Consider the following 18524-nt stretch of genomic DNA (forward strand, 5'->3'; position numbering starts at 1 on the left):
TTGGGTGATGTTTTTCTACTGTCTTGGAGGAATGGGCACGCTGTGGGATTGTTGGTTTTGAATGGATGTCTCTATGTGATTTTCTCTTTCAATCACTCGTTTTCCAATTGTGATTCGAACAAGTGATTTGTGTCAGTATGTCTCGGCTTTTGCTTGTTTCACGTTGAGCGCCCTGTAGGGTCAAACGGTGTCAGATCCGGCGCGTACCTCACTTAATTGATCAATTAGACCAAATTTGCATGTCTGTCATGGTCGAGACTGTCTGTTTTGTTTTCCGGTGCGAAATTGATGTATGCCCATGCGTAAAACGTTGCGTTAACTTCAAGGGGTTAGAAGTTGGTATATATATTGCGGGATTTACCGGAGTGGGCAATCGGTTCGAATGCATGTCAAATATTCCAAACCCTATACGCCGAGACAAGGGATTTCAAGTCTTCTAAGACGAACAGAAAGCCTAGCAAATAGGAGGTGAAAAATGTATGATCAGTGTGATTCTAGAGGATGATGCTAGTCCACGATTGACAGCGTGCTATCTCGAGACCTAATTGGCCAATTAGAATGGACCGAAGTTGTCTACCACTAAAGGCAGCCTAAAGAAAGAACACCATAGCCCTGGAAGAATCGTAGTCGAAATCATATCTCATTGAACACTAAGTAAATTTACAGATGTTCCAGATCTTCAATGGACGTATGCCACCTCGAACCTAATCGTCGGACATAAATCTAGTACTCACTGGCAAAGGAGAAACAAGTCTCGTTTCGATATAAGCACTTCTTCGGCACAACCGCGGCCATGAAAGGGCCGGATTGCAATTTGACATCCGTGCTATGGATATCTAAGTAACTACAGCTGCAAAAGTCAGAGTATGAAAAGTAGGTAATGTAATATTGAACATCTAGTTTACAAGGATGTCCCAGATCTTCAATGGACGTGTGCCACCTCGAACCTAATCGTTGGACACAAATCTAGTACTCACTGGCAAAGGAGAAACAAGTCTCGTTTCGATATAAGCACTTCTTCGGCACAACCGCGGCCATGAAAGGGCCGGATTGCAATTTGACATCCGTGCTATGGGAAGAGGGAACTACAGCTACAGCTGTGCAAGTCAGAAGAAGGAAATTTGCATGCACTCCATTCAAAAAAAGGGTTGTCAAAAGGTAGGTTCGGCACAGATGCTTCAATCTGGGCCTGATTCAACGCGGCATTCGCGCTGCCTGTAAGTCAAAACCTGGTCCCCCGCTTTCTTTTTTCGCCCTTTTTTTTTGTGTTCACTCGCGGCCCTGGGTGATCTTTTTTGCTATTCCCGAAATCATCCCAGAATCGTGCGACATTACCGTCATCCCCCAAATAAATCGTTACACCGCTGGTGTGATGATTTACTTGCGCATGGACGAGGCCCTCCGCTTGCGGAGCTCGTCACGCTTGGCCTTCTCCTCGTGGACACGGTTGGCAAGGAGCTTGGCGTAGTCGTTGCTGGTTGGATGTTAGTGAGATGAAAAGCGAAGGGAAACGGGAAAAGGGGACGTACGCAGCCTCGCGGGCAGCCTCAGCGCGGCGGCGCTTGATGGCAACGCGCTGGCGCTTGTGCTGCAGACGCTGGGGAGTAACCAGACGCTGGATCTTGGGGGCCTTGGTGTACTCCTGCTTGCCCTCCTTGGTGACAGTGCGGCGGATGACGAACTTGCGGACGTCGTCCTTCTTGTCGAGGCCGAAGAAGCGGCGGATCTTGGTGGCACGCTTGGGGCCGAGACGCTTGGGGACAACGGTGTCGGTCAGGCCGGGGAGCTCGTCCTCACCCTGCTTGACGATGGACAGAGCAAGAACGGACAGGTCGAGACCGGTGATGGCTGGAAAGGGTGTCAGAGTTTAATACTGGTTCGATCTTGGCCCGAAGGCGCTGGGGACGGAGCGAACATACCACCACGGATGGACTTGCGCTTGCGCTCACCAGAGCGGCGGGGGCGGTAGCAGCTGTGGCCGTCGGCGAGGAGCAGACGGGTACGGGTGGGGAGGAGAACTGTAGGTCACCGATAAGTATTCGAATTTTTTTTCTTCCGTTGATCTTGGAATGTGTGTCCAATTGATCGATCAAAACGTACCACCCTGCTTCATGGGGAAACCTGGAAATCAATCTAGTCAGCCATTGTTTCTTGCATTGCATCGCATGCTTTATCCGTGTTCGCCATGGATGAAACATTCCGAAGGGGGAGGTAGTCGTACCCTGCTTGTCGTTACCACCGGTGATCTTGAAGATGTAGCCCTTGAACTCATCGCCGAGGGACTCAGCGGAGACCTAATCGTAAAATACCAATCAGCCATTGCTCTCGTCGTATGTGTTGTGTGTAGATGGGTGTAGAAATTCGTCGGAGGTGGTGTGTATATTTTGGGATCGGGGATGCTGACTTCGGCGCCCATGCGCTTCTCCATGAAGGGACGGAGCTTGCGCTCATCGTCGATCTCGATGATCTTCTGCGACCCATTGGCCGGGTAGGAAATGTTGAGCTTCATCTTGACGAGGTTGCGCGGTCAAGACGGTAGCGCGGAGTTGTCGACAAGGTGAGGTTGAAGGGTACGGTCGTGTGGATTTTTCGAGTTCCAAAGGTTTGGTGTAGCGAGTGTGTGTGGGTGACTAAGTGGGCGCTAGCCCGATTGGGATCCGGCCTTGTCAGTCGCTAACCCTGTCATGTGACTATATATCACATGACCTTGTTTTCGTTCACGGCGTGGATGCCCCAGGTGTCGATCTCGTTGGCCTTATGAATTGTGCTTTCATGGAATTTTGTACTTTTGTACTTGCAATGGTTGAGTTCCTGCGGCTTAGAGAACCTATTTTCCGAGCCGTCGCCCTCAACTAGCCTGAATGGAAATTGCCTTCAACTATGCGACAGTCTTTTTATAATACGTTGTACTACATCACTGCTTGGGAATGTGTATTTCGAGACTACAAGACATTGACTTGTAAGCCTCGAACTATTCACCTTGGGCAATGATGGTCATAAACCACGATGGACATTTCCTCATCAAAGTGATGTTGAAGCATGCATGTCTTGGCATCTGATTCGTACAGCTTGCCGCTTCAGGGGGTGCCTCGATCGCCCCCCACAAAAGTGAAACCCGGCATACGAGCTATGTCCTGCTGGCTCTAGTGGCGCTCGGGAGTCGTCATCCTAGTGATCCGTTATGCTTGGCCTAAGAGGTGGACCAAGGGTGTCAGATGGCGCGTAAGTTATTCATGTCCAAATCTTTCCATTCAATCCAATCCAATTCCAATACCACTTTAGCGATGACATACGTAGTGACTCCATTGGGATATAGATATAATAGATCATTCCACTCGTATACGGAACGAGGAGGACCGAACCCGGGGCTAAGCAATTCAGGCTCCATGCGGTGTGACGCCCGGGCGCACGCGATTCTTTTCCACGTTGGGCCACGCGGCCATTTAATTTCCATCGAGGGATCCATGATGCTATGAAGAAAAGTGAAATACCGAAACCTAACTTATCCTCGAGCCCTTCTTTCTCCTAAAAGTACCCCCTAACTCCGCCGTTCCCCATTCGCATTTGAACGTTTGGGACCCGCTGGCCATTATTCCGGTTCTCCCGAGATTTCGTCCAGGCTTTAGGGGCTTTCTCGACTTCTCCTTTTCTTTCCCCAATACACCACATTTATCTCATCGGTTACTCCGGAATCATTGAGCGCAAGCGCTCTATTGCACAGTGGCGAACCGGTCTAGCCCTCGTCCCAACGAATGCGCTGAGTCTTGAACCGCCCCCGGGTCAAACCCCGTCGCCTTTCTGATCGAGATCCCCGACAAATTTATAAATACGGTGGTCGGTATAATGATCCGCCTATTTAACCGCTTCTACGCCCTGTGCGCTGTCGCTGCGTGCACTATTCTCTTTTCCGCTTGGGCCCTTACTTCTCGCGCATACGGCGATATCACACCGATTAAGTCCGGGAACTTCCAGACAGTCACCGAGTTCGATCAACGATTGGTGGTTTTTGGAGATTCATGGAGTGACAATGAGACCGAGGAACTGCAGGGAAAGGCGTGGACTGATTGGCTTTGTGGAATGGTAAGGATATATATACCTTGGAGGCAGAGACGGGAATGTCTCGGGGAGTATGCGACCAGCCGACTGACAAATCCTAGTTCAACTGCCATCAAGAGAACCTCGCCCAGACATCCAAGTCTGTGCTTAACGGGGAGTACACGGGCGCTGTGGTGGATAATCAAGAACTAGACTTGGTCGACCGACTGTCTAAGACACATCTGCCCGATTTCAAGACCCAGCTGAAGCAGTGGCTGGATGCCGAGTCTCCCACGTTAAAGGGACTATCGGAAGAACAGATCCAGTTCCGTCAGGAGCACACTATTTTCGTCATTTCGTTTGGCATCTGGGACATTTGGGACCTGGTGACTAAGGACGAGGACTACAATAATGCGGCTGGCTCCATCGAGCGACGCATCAAGACGCTCCTGGAGCAAATGGAACAGCTCAGTGAGCACTGGGGCTCGACTGATCTTAATGTCATCTTGACGCAGGTCGTTGACGTGACCTTCCTCCCGGGCTTCAAGGACCAGGGCGACCAGTACAAAAATGCCGTCAAACTGATCGGCGAGTGGAACCGGGCTCTGCGCGATGCAGCCCGTCAGTGGGAGCGCGGCCGTATCTACCTGTTCGACACGAATTCCTTCGTGCTGGATCGCATCCGGGACTGGCAGCTCTACGCGGCGGGCATCGAAGAAGAGAACGGACTGGGTAAGAACCAGGAAGGGTGGGTGAACATGGTCGACCCGTGCGTCGAGAGCGGAAAGGGCATCAAGGTCATGATGTCAAGTTCCTCGGGCAAGATCTGCTCGAATCCCGAAAAATATCTGTTCTGGTGAGTAATCCCGACATCCTGTAATGTTGGATCGGTCGACTCGACGATCTGCATTGCGAAATACCCCTTTTGTGCTGACCGGGATCCAGGAACGAGATGCAGCTGGGTCCAGCAGCGCAGCGGCTGATGGCGACGGAGATCTACCGCGGTATCGACGGTGAATTGGTGAATCGCATAGCCAAACCGGAATCAGAATCAGAACCAGAAACCAAATCAGAATCAGAACCGGGATCAGAGGGTGAATTCGAGCGCCACACCCGGAACTTTGCAGCTTAGACATTGTCATCATCACTTTTTACCATGACCGATGAACCAAGATCCAACAAGCAAGAACCAAGAAGCATGACTGATGAACCCATGCATTCATGAATCCCAAAAGGTCCGCAATGGTCAAGCGGGTCACAGTCGGTAGCCGACCAGATCAAACGGCCCGATGCGGCGTGGATGGCCATGTTCCGTTGGGACAGGACAGAAAGGGACACGGTAGTAACCGAAGTCAGACCAGATCAGACCCTAAAAACGTGATCTTTAGTAACCTAGCGACCTGCCAGGCACTGAAAGAAGGTCGTATTATTCGATTCTATCGTCCTACCGCAGTTACCACCGTTGGACAGATCGGCGCTCGATGAGATCATCAAGGGATCCACTTATGTACAACACTAAAGCTGAAGTGTACTTGTAGGAAGAATGATCTTGACAGTATGTGCCCCCATTGCCGTTGCTTCTACTTTGAGACTGCGTGTCCAGCGTTCGATGGGCGAGAGCATGTTTGCGAGTCCTGTTCTTTGAGAGTCGGAGGGGGGCGGTGAAGCCGGCCAACGCCAGGGTAAATGCGACTCGCCGCATCCGGGGACAAAGAAAACAATGAGTTCGTTTGCTCGATGTGGGAGACTCTGTTAGTCACTCTACACTGGGTCACTCCACGTCCTGTGGTTACTTTGGTTACCTCACGTCCCTGGTTCTCCGAGAGAATTTTTAATTGGGTCGTTCCTGATTTTGCCCTCGATTCTGATACTAGGACACATAACAAAGGATACTCCCTAATTTTCCGAAGTTCTAAATCCCTGATTCCCGATTCCCGATTCCCTAACCTTTTCCACGTATACCCTATTTCAGATATGCCCAAGCCACACCGCAGGGATCTGTCCAAGACAAAGAAATCGCAAAAAAAAGGCCTCGAATAGCTCGTCCCATCTCGCTTTGTTTCGCACTGTTTCCTGCTCTTTTGGACCTGTCGGCCCCGGTGGATCGTCTCTGTTGCTCTTTGTCTCGGACTGTGCTGTCGCCCACCTCGACCATTCTCTACTTTCCCCCGTGTTGTCTTCTTCCTTTCATCCCCGTTTATACTTTGCTTCCTTCCTTCGGTCTCCCCGCCTATCTTTCTTCTTTCACTTCTTTTCCTTTTTTCCATTTCTTTCTTTCCTTCCTCTTCTCTTTTCCGGCTGTTCTCGCCTCCATTCACACTAGATAAATGTCTTACAACCGAGTGCTCCCCAACCCGGTTGCTTTGCACCATGTCTCTTCTCAAGTCTCGCTGCCCAGATCCAGCAATCTCATTGAGCACAAGATCATGAACGACTTGCCCATGTCCCATGGAGCCTTGCCGCTCCGTCCAGATCCCCTGGGTGCCGCCTGCAGATATCCCGAGGCTCGACACCCATCCACTGGCCCCACGAATCAAGATATGACCACCTTGGACCGTGCCAAACCCGAACTCAATCCGCAGATGGGAAGACCTACGGGGCCTTTGCTCACCACGAATGATCTCGCTCTTCGAGACAGCTCATCGTCTTCTTCTCGAGGTTCCAGTCCAAGAATGTCCAAGGAGATCAGTTGGTGTCTCTGCAAGCCGGATCCGAAAATTCCCCGGCCGCGTAACTGTGAGTCGATACCGTCTGTACCCTGGTCCTTAGAGCATGGCAAGTGATCTCTGTTTTGAATCGTTGCGCTTGTTTTGGGACCTTTTCGCCCCCCTGGACCTATATCTGTGATAGCGGTGCTAATTTGTGGATAGCTTTTATTCTCTACCGTCAACATTATCAGGCAGCCGTGGTGCATCAGAACCCAGGTCTGTCAAATCCAGATATCTCCAAGATCATTGGAAGACAGTGGAAAGCTCTGTCGGATGAGGAACGGGAAAAGTGGAATTCTCTTGCAAGGGTAAGATCTACATCAGATTTTTAGAGTTCCAATCACTGATCACGATCTATAGGAGGAGAAAGACCGCCATCAACAGCAATATCCCGACTACCGCTATCAACCTAAGCGGTCTGGTCGAGATGGCAGCGCCCGTGGCTCAGTTTCCGGCATCAGTCACAACCCTTCGGGACAGTCGACATGTAACCGATGTGGTGGACGTATTATGAATGCTCCTTCTTCCCCAATGACACCATTCACTCCTACCGACACGCCAATCAGCCGATCAAGTCTCTCAGCAGGCTCATGCCCGATCACGGTTATGTCAAGAAGATCGTCCTGTCGAGCAGATACGAAACCGCAGCCTAAACCAGTGAGAGTTGACCAGCTGGAGTCTCGAGCCCGCCGCTTCCCCGAGGAAGATCATGCTCCAGATGTCAAGCGTCGCCGTGTCTCCCACCAACCCCAGTATGCTCATCGGGACAGAAGCCCTGAGATCACATACCCGATGTCTCCATACACCCGATCAGAGCTCCAACACCCAAGTCCACTCCCCATGATCCACACCCAGAGATTCGGCAGCATCCCCAGCTCTCCACACCCGGACCTCAGCCTGAAGCTTCCCCCGCTGAAAACCACGACACCCATGACCCCCCTGACACCATTCTCTCAAGATGGCTCCGTCGAAGCAACAGTCATGACAATCCCCTTCCTCAACAAGATCAAGGTCCTCGCCAAAATCTCACCCCCCTCCTCCCTTCCTTCCGCGACTCAATCTCAACCACCATCTACAGAGGCCCCGTCATCTCAATCGACAGCCAAGACCCCCAGCTCGTCCAAATAGCAGTCGACTTCCTCGATCGCCTCCTACAAAAAGAATCAAAATACTCCGTCCGCATATTCCCGGGCCCCGAAGCTCCAGATCCCTCTCAAATAGGCGACGCCGGAATGAACGACTACATCGACAAAATCTCCGCCTGGCACCGCATCTCAGACGAAGTCAACACATTCATCAAATCCGACTCTACCCGCTCCTCCCCAGACGCGGATTCCGCTTCAGCTTCAAGCCTCTCGCCAAAAACAGTCTTTCCAAAAACTGCGACTCTCCAGGTAAACTCCCCGCCAGACTCTTCAGAAGCCTCAGAAGCAAGTCCCTCTCAACAACCTCAACCTGTACCTCAATCCCCTATTCCAGTCGCACTAGTCCCACGGTACCAACTCACGACCGCAGATGCCTTTGCATGCTCCATCCCTATCCAAGACTCATATACACCACTAGACCATTGGCAGTGGATGGCTTCTCTATGGCGAGGCTGCACCGGGCCTGATATTACCGTCTACATTCGCGAATGCACGAAAGATGAACTCGATCGTGCGGGCGGGAGTCCAGTTGAGGTCAGATTGCAGGATGCCAGGACTGTTATTTTGAGGAAGGTTGCTGGCACGTCGAGGGAGTTGGAGGAGAAGGCCCTGAAGAGAGTTGGGTTTGAGATTGAGGATTTCTTGACGGGTTGATTATTGGACTGGCTTTTTGCTCATCTGTTGCTCATCTGTCCTGGTGGCTATGAATCGATTTTCGACTAGGCGTATGGATGGAGGGTACAATTGCATTTAATAGAAATATTCGTGTGAAAATTAGGTGGCCTCGCGGTTGGTATGTTTAATGGATTGGTATGGTATGAATCCGTGATTCTGTTTTTGGGTGACGTAGGTAGTAGCCAGAGCCCTGGAGTGCGAGTTTGTAGATTCTGTTCACTGGTTTGATCTATTTCTATGGGGCTAAGGTTCCTTTTTGCGGTTGAAATATCAATTTTCGACACGCCAGGTGTGGTGTTATACGAGTCAACTCCAAAACAGCCCGCACGTACAGTCTCATCCTCTTGCTCAATGATCTCATGAGCTCATGATCTCAGATTTGAATTCCAAAGAAGAGTAATACTGAAAAACTCAAGCCTACCAAAACTGTCGTGATGTTGATTCCTGCCCCTCCCACTAGTGAGAAGAGATTATCCACTAGGCTCTGTCTAATTGGAAACCGCAACCACGATCAAATCTACCGATCACGCAGTATGACGTATCTCAGGACGGTGTCTATTTCGATTCGTCGCACTTCTCATATTGTAGATCGCGATCGTAATTGGGCTGATCGGTCGATCTCGGATCCGAGACGCTAGTCATAACACTGGTTCTTCACGCTCATGCACATTCGTGGTAGTCATGTCGATCAGATATAATTACGGTCCCGCTTAAAGCTGGTTGCACAATATGACTACCTGCTTTTTATTCACGCGGTACCATGTTAGCATCATCTCTCTTGCGATCCAAGGTGCAAGTCGACGTCTTCCAAGTTATTATAAGTGCAAACCCGCCTGTTCAATGATCCACAGAAACCGACCCTGGATTCATCGGACCTCACCGGAATGAGAATATCCAATTTAGAAGAGAGAATGACGCTTCTAAGCAAGCATCTACACCGACCACGGGAAATTCGAGCAATAGCATATTCCGGTGATTTGCAGTGAATACACGCGCGTTCTTTGTCCTGGACTAATCTTCTCCAGACATGTGGGTCACCCGATAAGGTTAGCGCCAATGAGTTATCAAACGATAACAGATACTGCCACGCCTCACCGTCGAAAAAAAACAGATACTGACCCCTAGGCTTCCAAGGTTGGTTTGAAATTTTTTCAATCAAAAAACTGTTCATTTTTTGAATTAATTTTTGACCATCGACCTCATGCAAGGTCCCGGAATCGACGCTAGCGCCCAGCCGTACTCCAGTATGGCTGGGAAGCTGGACCCCAGACTTCTCAAAGCCCTTGATGTGATGGGTTTCACGTCCATGACCCCCGTTCAGCAGCGTGTTTTGACTGAACTTCCCAGCTGGCGCAGTGACTGCCTCGTCCAGGCCAAGACTGGTACTGGTAAAACACTCGCATTCTTGCTTCCGGCTTTGCACTGTCTGCTCCAAGGCCAGGCCCCTCCCAGAGGCAAGGTCGCCATCTTGATCATTACCCCCACCCGAGAGCTCGCTCAACAGATCGCCAAGTCATGCGATCAGCTCACTTCGCAGCTTACGACCCCCCCTTGAATGCCACATCGCCGTGGGAGGAACTGCGCGCGCCTCGGCTCACAACCGTTTCATGAAGGGCGCTCCTTCCATTCTGGTGGCTACTCCCGGACGACTCAAGGATTACCTGTCTGAGGAATACACTGCCGAGAAGATGTCAAACATTCAGACCCTGGTTTTGGATGAGGCGGATACCATGCTGGAGTCCGGTTTCATTGCTGATGTCAAGCGCATCCTGCAACTCATCCCGGCCAAGAGCACTGGCTGGCAGGGAATGTGTTTCTCCGCCACTGTTCCTCCCAAGGTCAAGGATGTCGTCAGTGTCGTCTTGAAGTCTGGTTACAGCAATATTTCGACTATCGATAAGAACGAAGCCCCCACTCACGAGAGGGTACCCCAGTACCATGTCCTGATCCCGTCCGTGGCAGACACCTTTACCACACTTGCAGCTCTTCTTAACCTGGAGAGCAAAACCTGCCGCAAAATCATTGTCTTTGGGGTTACAGCAAACATGGTTGCTCTCTTGGCGAATGTCTTCTCCGAGGGCTTGACTCCCTTGAAGGTGTTTGAGATCCACTCCAGACTGAATCAGAGCCGTCGTACAAAGACTACTGAGATGTTCAAGGAGGCTTCTGCCGGAATCATGTTCGCCTCCGATGTTATCGGCCGTGGAATGGATTTCCCCAATGTCGACCTGGTCATTCAGGTTGGTCTGCCGTCCAATGGTGAGCAGTACGTTCACCGTGTCGGTCGTACAGCCCGTGCCGGCAACGATGGCCGTGCTATCATCCTCCTCACCGAGGGCGAGTCTTTCTTCATGAAGGTCAACCGCCACCTCCCTATCAAGCCCCACCCTCAGACCGACGCCATCAATGCGGCCGCACCCTTATCCGCCGACGCCGTCACCACAGCCATGTACGCCATTGATGAAGAGACCAAGCAACGTGCCTACTCGTCCTTTATTGGATTCTTCGCCGGCTCAGGTCTCCTGAAGCCTCTCCGTCTGGACAAAGCTGGTCTCGTCCAGATGGCTAATACGATGGCTATTGAGGGTATGGCTTGCCCCGAGGCCCCGCCCATGGATAGGAAGGTTATTGGCAAGATGGGTTTGAAGGGTGTTCCTGGCTTCAACTACGGAAGCGGGAATGACTTCAATGGAGGCGGTGCTCGCCCGCGCAGCCGTTCCAATGGACAACACTCTGGAAAACCCCGTGATGCCCTGAGCCCCGGAGCTGGCCGTGACCATCATGGTGGTGTTGAGAAGAAGCGCGGTGGAGGTCGCGGTGGAGGCCGCGGTGGCCGAGGTGGTGGCCGTGGAGCCCGTCGCGGCGGTGGCGGAGGCGGAAGCACCTTCAAGCCTCGAGGAGCTTAGAGTCTTAGAGTTCTTTTTTTTTTTTTCACATAGACAAGATACCACGACCATCTAGATCTTTAATGAATACAATTTTTACGCGCGCGATTGGCAAGTACAAGTACAAGTAGAAGTAAAAGTAGGAGCAAAAGTAGAAGTGGGCCAATGCAGATCGAGCTAGTCCGGCATGGACATGATTCACGAGCTGCAGAAGAGCTAGAACCCCATTTGCAGGATCCCAGTCATCGCAGTGTGGGTAAGTCAATGTGACAGGCTTTTCTCGTAATGTAGAACTCACTGAGGGAAAGGCCACAATGGTGAATGGAGAAAAGCAGTGGTATGTGTGGCGGATGGCCGAGGAGAACCACGTCGGAATCGCTGAAGCCTGAATTATCACGGAAGATTAAAAAGACCCACCAGCTCTTCTGGCTTGCTGATTGAGAGAATGGTGTCGGAGGCATTGTTGCATTGCGAATACTCTCGTATGGAGGTAGGTAGTCTTACCTTGCGCTATATCATATTGGAGTCATACCACAGATTATGAGGGTCTCGGGTGTTTCGACTCTATGGAGAAACCATGCACGATAGTTGAAAAGGCAAATCTTGATTTGGTGCCGAAAAAGGATATGTATATAAACATGATGCCGCCAAGAGTGAAGATATAGAATTCTGGGGATCAGATTAATGTATTCAGTATGTCCTTTATCTTTTACGATTTCAACTCTCTGTCTTGACAGCACAGTTATCGCCATTGCCGCCATTTGGATTATAAAACTTGCAATACTGTCATGTGTAACGGAAGAAGCGCAAACACCAGTTACCGAATGGCGGGGAGAATGTGGGGTGGGGAAAGAGTCGGTCATCAATCTTGAAACTCATCCCACTGGACGCCTATCACAATACTCAACAACCGCTCTTCTGGTGTTGGCCGCGCAGAAAGTACCTCGCCGCCATGGGATCCAAACCGATATATACCGAGGCACAGCTGGAAGCGTACCTGAAGCGAATCAGATACAACGGTGCCAACACACAAGATGTTTCGCTTGTACAGGACGTACGACAGCGAATTCAGACTGATGCCTTGGGTACCCTGGCAGATCTCCAGCGCCATCACCTGGCAGCTATTCCCTGGGGTAACTCGGGGCTGCACTATTCGCAGCACCACACCATCTCGTTGAACCCAGACAGCCTGTATGAGAAGATGGTTGAGAGAGGGTTGGATGGATATTGTATGGAGAACACGGGGCTATTCTTGATTGTTCTACGTTCTCTGTCGTTCTTGGTTTACGCTACGGGTGGTCGTGTCAGCCATGCTGCGTCGAAGGGCATTGACAACGGACAGTTCTTTTCCTTGTATGGTTCCTCTAATTGATCAGCCATGGTATATTCTGCTGACACCTTCAAAAGCGGACACATGCTTCTTATCGTCATCATTGAGGGGATTAAATACATGGTAAGTACCTCCAATGTTCATCTATATCTGCAAGTCTGATAGCACGATAGGTTGACACCGGGTTCGGCAACAACGGATCTACGGCACCATTACGTCTCCAAGAGGGCGTGGCAGCTACATGCATCGACCCCAGCGAGATGCGTTTAGTAAGGGAAACTATTGACGAGTTTACCGATAAGACCCAGAAAATCTGGATCTACCAGCTCAGATACAACGCGGAGAGCAAGTGGCTACCCATGATCTGCTTCAACGATGTGGAGTTTCTACCGCAGGACTTTGAGGTAATGAACTTTGCCGTCAGTCAAACCCGGACTAGCTGGTTCACAAAGACCTTCGTGTGCCAGAAAATGATCATGGATGAAGATGCTCGAAAGATTATCGGCCAGTGCATCATGGCTGGTCAAGAAGTCAAGCGACGAATGCGTGGACAGACAGAGATTCTGCAAGTGCTCCATACTGAAGAGGATCGGATCGAGGCACTGGTCAAGTACTTTGACGTGCACCTTCGCAAGAACGAGATCGAAGGAATCCGAGGTTTAACCTCCGAGCTCATATAGACTCAAATAGAAAAAAAGATAGAACAGAAACGGGTTCGATGGTATGATACAGCGGCGTTTCTAAGGAAAATTGCGGAAGGTATGTAAGGTAATCGCGAAACAGACGAGGACATAATAAGAAAACATTGCGATTTTGAGCCTAGAAGATCCGCTTCTCGACCTGCACACTGGGTCAGCATTATTCGGTAGCTGCGAGATTCACAATGATGTCTTGTCCATACCTTCCACGGGTTGCTGACGTCGAAGCCCTTGGGAGCCACATGGTTGCTGGATTGCCCGCGCTCCGAGCCGGTAAGTCGCAAGTCACGCTCCATCACTGTGTATGGTTAGTCCTGTCGATCTGATTGCGGGCGATGATTCCGTCGATTTGATCGTTACTTACTTTGCTGTGAGATAGTTAGCCGGTGTGTTCTGTGAGTTCCGACCGCAGCCGACTTCCAAGACTTTAAGACTTCACTTACACGATCCCAGAGGTCCCGGTTCCAGCGGGCCTTCTTGCCGTCGTTGGCAAAGCCCTTCACAAAGGAGATGCCATATCCGGACAGGCCGAACATCTATGGTGGGCGTCAGTTATAGCTCCAGAGGGAATTGACGAATGAGACGCACGCCCAAGATAATCCCGTAAGGGAGCAAAGCTTCAAAGGGAACGCCCATGTTGTGCGGTCGCGAGAGTCGGTTGAGGTGAATCGGTTAGAGTGAATTGAAGTCTGAGCGAACCAAAACCTGGCTCGTGTCGTAGATAAAGGGCGAATTGCGGAGAGCACGAAGGAGGGGAGGAAGAAGCGTCGCCGGCAACGAGGTCTGCGCGGCTCGAAAGGGTTTAGCGTCAGTTGAGTCAGCCGCCTGCAACGACACTCGCAGGGTCAAGGGGCAGCGGATCGCATTCGATTTCCAGATAACTTCGGCCCCAGAGCTTGATTCGTTCGTCGACGCGTCTTGTATCTTTCTTTTCTGCATACTCTGCTGTCTACTGCCTGGGGTGAGTCGCCTTTTCCCCGCGACACGCGCTTACGAACTGTGACAGCCAACTGACACCTCTGCTTTTATTCAGCTTGTTTGCGCCCGGCGAACACATCTTCCAAACGAAACTTAAGCTTCATGATTTGAGTGCTCGCGCTGGTCCTCCCTGCCTTTCATACTCCTTTCGGAGCTCCAGATGCTCCCCCGGTTCGCCACCAACGCGTGCGGGGTGGCTCTGTAGGTTGTGTCTGTTGGACCCTTCTACAACTGGATCTTTCGATACACGTACCTGCGCGCGCTAATTAACACAAGAGTTCGTACGAACTGGCGACTGCGGTGGCTCTTAAAATGGCGGCGACGGTGCCGCCGGCAAAAGACAACCCGGGCAAGCTCGACCCGCCTACGGACCAAGTTGACAGCGACATCGACGCGGAGGGTGAAGAGGAGACGGATTTGTACCAAATGGACCAGCAGCTTCAGGATGCGGTGCACCGTGCATATAGCGGAGAAGAAGCCGAGGACAACGCTGACGGCGCGGACAGCGAAGCAATGCGCGATGACGCCAATAGTGATCAGTCAAGTGGCGACAACGATGAGACCGAGCCGGTTGGCGCTGTGAAAGTCCCGGACGACGAGGCATCATCTGACGACGAGGATGCGGACGCTGACCCGGCGTTTGAGGACGAAATCGACCGAGACGCATCCAATGCGGAGTCAAGTGAAGGTGAATCCGAAGCTGAAGAGGACTGGGAAGCAGAAAGCAATGGAGGCGAAGACGCGGACGCAGATATCCGCAGCCGCGCAAATTGCATGTAAGTGACAGGAGCTTAGACTGCAGGCTGGCCTGAGCATGGCCCATGCTAATCCGCGATAGATTCTGCACCCAAGACGAAGAACATGATCCGAGCGAAGACTTTGAAGAGTGGCTTACTTGTGTTGTTTGCGGAGACCACTGTACGTGTTTGCGGGTCCAAACGGATGCTTAACCCTTTCCCAAATTCTGCCTCTTTGACTGACTCGGCATTCTGATAGCTCATCGACAATGCGCCCGTGAACAAGAAGCATTTAATGATACTGAAGGTATGTCGGAGATAAAGCTCATCTTCGGAAGGGCCCACTCGCTAACTCCCGATCGTGTAGATCCGTGGAAATGTCCCACCTGCGTTCAAAACAAGCTAGAACCTGACCCCGTGGCGAGTCCCGCATCGCAACAAAAATCCGGGTCCTCTCATCTTCCTAAAGAGCTTTTACCTGCACACATGGGGAAAGAAGGGTCGGGGTTCCATTCCATATTCGACACTACCATCGAAGACGTTAATAGCTCCCGGTCGCTGCGAAAGCGGAAAGCTTCTTCGGTCGAAGCGGAGGAACATGTGCCTGTTCTTCGCAAACGACGACGCCAGACAGATGCGTCTGATGTGAACGATACTCCCTTTGAGGAGGTAAACGGGGTGGTCGATGGTCACTCTCCGGCACGGCCCATGCGCCCTCGGCGAAGCCGTGCCACGGAACGCGAGCCTATACGGGTAGTCTCCAGGCATGCCGGCAAACTCGTGGTAGGCTTTCGCCTGGATCAAGGCCAAGTGAGCAAAATCCTCAGCATTCCAAGTCGATCGCAGCGCGACAGGAAAAAGAAGAAAAAAGGGCCAAAGCCGCCCCCTGTGCCACAAACACCTCAAGCTCACTTTGCTCCTATTCCCCCAGCACCCTACAATTCTTTCCAACCTTTCCATGACCGAGACATCGATGACTCGAAGTCCAAACCTTATGGTGGCATTCTCTCTGAGGCCGATGCGGAAACATCCAGAACACTCCCTTTACAAGTCGACCGCGAAAAGTTTGAGCAGGCTCGCCAGAAAGCCGAAGAAGAATGGCAACAGAAGGTTCGAGATGCGGAACTCAACGGCGAGTCGACTACGAATGTATCGCAAAAAGTGTCAGGCCCCCCCCTCAAAGATCAAGTATATCAACTTTGGTGGCTACGAGATTGAGACCTGGTATGCTGCTCCTTACCCAGAGGAGTACAGTCGCAATCGTGTGCTTTACATCTGCGAGTTCTGTCTCAAGTACATGAATTCAGATTATGTCGCTTACAGGCATAAGCTCAAATGTCCCGCGAAGCATCCCCCCGGTGACGAAATTTATCGTGATGGCTCAATCTCGATCTTCGAGGTCGATGGGCGGAAAAACCCCGTCTATTGTCAAAACCTATGTCTTCTTGCTAAACTCTTCTTGGGCTCCAAGACTCTTTACTATGATGTTGAGCCATTCCTATTCTATGTCATGAGTGAGTACGATGATTTGGGATGTCATTTCGTCGGTTATTTCAGCAAAGAAAAACGACCCAGCTCAGCAAACAACGTCTCCTGCATTCTCACCCTCCCCATTCATCAACGCAAAGGTTACGGTAACCTTCTCATCGACTTTTCATACCTCCTTACCCGCATCGAAGGCAAGAACGGTTCACCCGAGAAGCCACTTTCCGACATGGGACTGGTTTCATACCGCAACTACTGGCGACTGATTCTGTCGTATCAACTCCGTGATTTGAAGACACCAGTCAGCATAGCAGATCTGTCCGACCGGACGGGGATGACGGCAGATGACATTGTCTCCGCGCTGGAAGGGCTACGCGCCTTGGTGCGGGATCCTCTTACTAAGACCTACGCATTCCGTCTTGACACAAATTATTTTGAAGAAGTGATCAGCAAGTGGGAGAGCAAGGGTTACGTCACGCTCAACCCCGATGCGCTGCTCTGGACCCCGTACATTATGGGTCGGAACAACCAGTCGCACTTTGATCGTGCTCCTCTCCATGCTGTCGCACCTCGGGACGGCCTTGACGAGGATGAGGAAGAAGAGGAAGAGGAAGAGCGCACTGGTTTGAATGGCGGTGGTGCAGATGAAACTGCTGGACCTCCTTCGACTATGGCACTTACCAATGGCGTTCACGCCGCCGAAAGCACCAAAAGCTCGGAACCTCCAATTCCCAACCCAGCAGCTGGAATTCCTCCCTCTCGGTTCGAATTGTGGCCCCCTGTTCATGTACCTGCTCCGAGCAAGAAAAAAATTGGCCGTCCCCATAAAGCAAACGGGTCCCGGCCCTCCATGACACCGACGACCATTCGGACAAGTGGCCGCAACACACCTCGCAGAGCCTCTGGGCTCCCTTACTTCACGCCTTCGGGTAGCGTTCGTCGTGGCCGCAGCACCAAGCTTGGCGACTCGCCAGCCAAGACCAACGGTATCGATGACGACGAGCCGGGCGGTCTCGACGAAGAGGCCAATCTCGACCCGAGCCCTGAAGATCTTGGCCTCATGGCGCACGAAACCTCCGACGGTGACAAAGCTTCGAAGATCAACGGTGACGATGAGGTGCAAGACACCGTTGAGACGAATGGTGTTGAGCACGAGGAATCTACCCCCGAGGAAGTCCTCGAGGCCCCCAAGACACCCTCAAAGAAGTCCAAATCTGCTTCACGTTCTCCAGGGACAGCAGTATCCCATCGATCTAGGGGGAAACAATCCGAGCAACACCCCAAGACCCCTCAGTCCTCTACGCGCAAAGCACTGGTGGAGAAGATCCAAGTAGTGATCCCCGCCGAGCCCGGATCTGCCACGCGAGAGAAGAAAGTCAAAGCCACGGCGGAAGCAAACGAGTTCGACCCTGACGCCGACGCCGAGGGAGAGGAAGATGCCGACTATGAAGTAGACGGCGACGTGGTAATGGAGACATGAACATGACCACTGGAAGTAACGAATGGCGGGCTGGAATACCCGCTCGCCACGCATACAGAAAGGGCGTTTGATATCTAAGACTTACATGTATTTTTTTTTATTCTTTGCAATTTGTGCCTACCTAACGGTCTCGCTTGAAATGAGCGACGACGCGGACGCATCGGGCGCCGTCGGGTGCTTTTGGGAATCTTGTCCAAGGGAGCGGAGCGGAGCCTGGAGTTCCCGTGGTTATTTTTTTTTTTAATCCATCCATTCGATTCTACTCTGAAGTGCTACTCCTCTCATGTGTCATGTTCGCGCATAGATCCTGAGTCAGACGCGACGCGTCTAGCCAACATTTGACGTCTGGCCGAAATTTGAGGCATTCG

General features: G+C 51.5%; 9 protein-coding genes across 9 annotated transcripts; 7 read left to right on the forward strand and 2 right to left on the reverse strand.

Moving 5' to 3' along the window:
* Positions 1–1346: 1346 nt before the first annotated feature.
* Positions 1347–2596, reverse strand: N7443_007036 (40S ribosomal protein eS6). Its single transcript, XM_056887092.1, has 6 exons — positions 2405–2596; positions 2222–2294; positions 2101–2121; positions 1920–2018; positions 1530–1848; positions 1347–1474 (listed from the first exon to the last, which is right to left on the reverse strand). The coding sequence occupies exons 1-6, from the start codon at positions 2507–2509 to the stop codon at positions 1378–1380; spliced, it is 714 nt and encodes a 237-aa protein (XP_056740741.1). The 5' UTR covers positions 2510–2596; the 3' UTR covers positions 1347–1377.
* A 1247-nt stretch (positions 2597–3843) lies between these two features.
* N7443_007037 (uncharacterized protein) lies at positions 3844–5167 on the forward strand (the record flags this gene model as incomplete). Its single annotated transcript, XM_056887093.1, has 4 exons — positions 3844–4080; positions 4158–4891; positions 4981–5048; positions 5127–5167. The coding sequence occupies 4 exons, from the start codon at positions 3844–3846 to the stop codon at positions 5165–5167; spliced, it is 1080 nt and encodes a 359-aa protein (XP_056740742.1).
* Positions 5168–5277: 110 nt separating this feature from the next.
* Positions 5278–5520, forward strand: N7443_007038 (uncharacterized protein; the record flags this gene model as incomplete). The annotated part of the gene is made up of 1 exon (XM_056887094.1): positions 5278–5520. The coding sequence occupies one exon, from the start codon at positions 5278–5280 to the stop codon at positions 5518–5520; it is 243 nt and encodes an 80-aa protein (XP_056740743.1).
* An 842-nt stretch (positions 5521–6362) lies between these two features.
* Positions 6363–8542, forward strand: N7443_007039 (putative HMG box transcriptional regulator; the record flags this gene model as incomplete). Its single annotated transcript, XM_056887095.1, is given in 4 exon segments — positions 6363–6771; positions 6906–7051; positions 7104–7828; positions 7846–8542. 4 exon segments carry the CDS (start codon positions 6363–6365, stop codon positions 8540–8542), a joined length of 1977 nt encoding a protein of 658 aa, XP_056740744.1.
* Positions 8543–9764: 1222 nt separating this feature from the next.
* On the forward strand, positions 9765–11469 carry N7443_007040 (uncharacterized protein; the record flags this gene model as incomplete). Its single annotated transcript, XM_056887096.1, has 2 exons — positions 9765–10075; positions 10101–11469. The coding sequence occupies 2 exons, from the start codon at positions 9765–9767 to the stop codon at positions 11467–11469; spliced, it is 1680 nt and encodes a 559-aa protein (XP_056740745.1).
* A 144-nt stretch (positions 11470–11613) lies between these two features.
* Positions 11614–11837, forward strand: N7443_007041 (uncharacterized protein; the record flags this gene model as incomplete). Its single annotated transcript, XM_056887097.1, has 2 exons — positions 11614–11704; positions 11740–11837. 2 exons carry the CDS (start codon positions 11614–11616, stop codon positions 11835–11837), a joined length of 189 nt encoding a protein of 62 aa, XP_056740746.1.
* Positions 11838–12400: 563 nt separating this feature from the next.
* On the forward strand, positions 12401–13458 carry N7443_007042 (arylamine N-acetyltransferase family protein; the record flags this gene model as incomplete). The annotated part of the gene is made up of 3 exons (XM_056887098.1): positions 12401–12801; positions 12856–12901; positions 12952–13458. 3 exons carry the CDS (start codon positions 12401–12403, stop codon positions 13456–13458), a joined length of 954 nt encoding a protein of 317 aa, XP_056740747.1.
* A 139-nt stretch (positions 13459–13597) lies between these two features.
* Positions 13598–14112, reverse strand: N7443_007043 (NADH dehydrogenase [ubiquinone] 1 alpha subcomplex subunit 1; the record flags this gene model as incomplete). The annotated part of the gene is made up of 5 exons (XM_056887099.1): positions 13598–13618; positions 13680–13774; positions 13841–13844; positions 13920–14012; positions 14065–14112. 5 exons carry the CDS (start codon positions 14110–14112, stop codon positions 13598–13600), a joined length of 261 nt encoding a protein of 86 aa, XP_056740748.1.
* Positions 14113–14766: 654 nt separating this feature from the next.
* On the forward strand, positions 14767–18156 carry N7443_007044 (uncharacterized protein; the record flags this gene model as incomplete). Its single annotated transcript, XM_056887100.1, has 5 exons — positions 14767–15230; positions 15293–15372; positions 15451–15498; positions 15559–16340; positions 16381–18156. The coding sequence occupies 5 exons, from the start codon at positions 14767–14769 to the stop codon at positions 18154–18156; spliced, it is 3150 nt and encodes a 1049-aa protein (XP_056740749.1).
* Positions 18157–18524: the final 368 nt, after the last annotated feature.

The sequence above is a fragment of the Penicillium atrosanguineum genome (assembly GCF_028827265.1).
Source record: "Penicillium atrosanguineum strain IBT 20685 chromosome Unknown utg000005l_segment0_segment0, whole genome shotgun sequence".
In the NCBI taxonomy this organism is placed as follows: domain Eukaryota; kingdom Fungi; phylum Ascomycota; class Eurotiomycetes; order Eurotiales; family Aspergillaceae; genus Penicillium; species Penicillium atrosanguineum.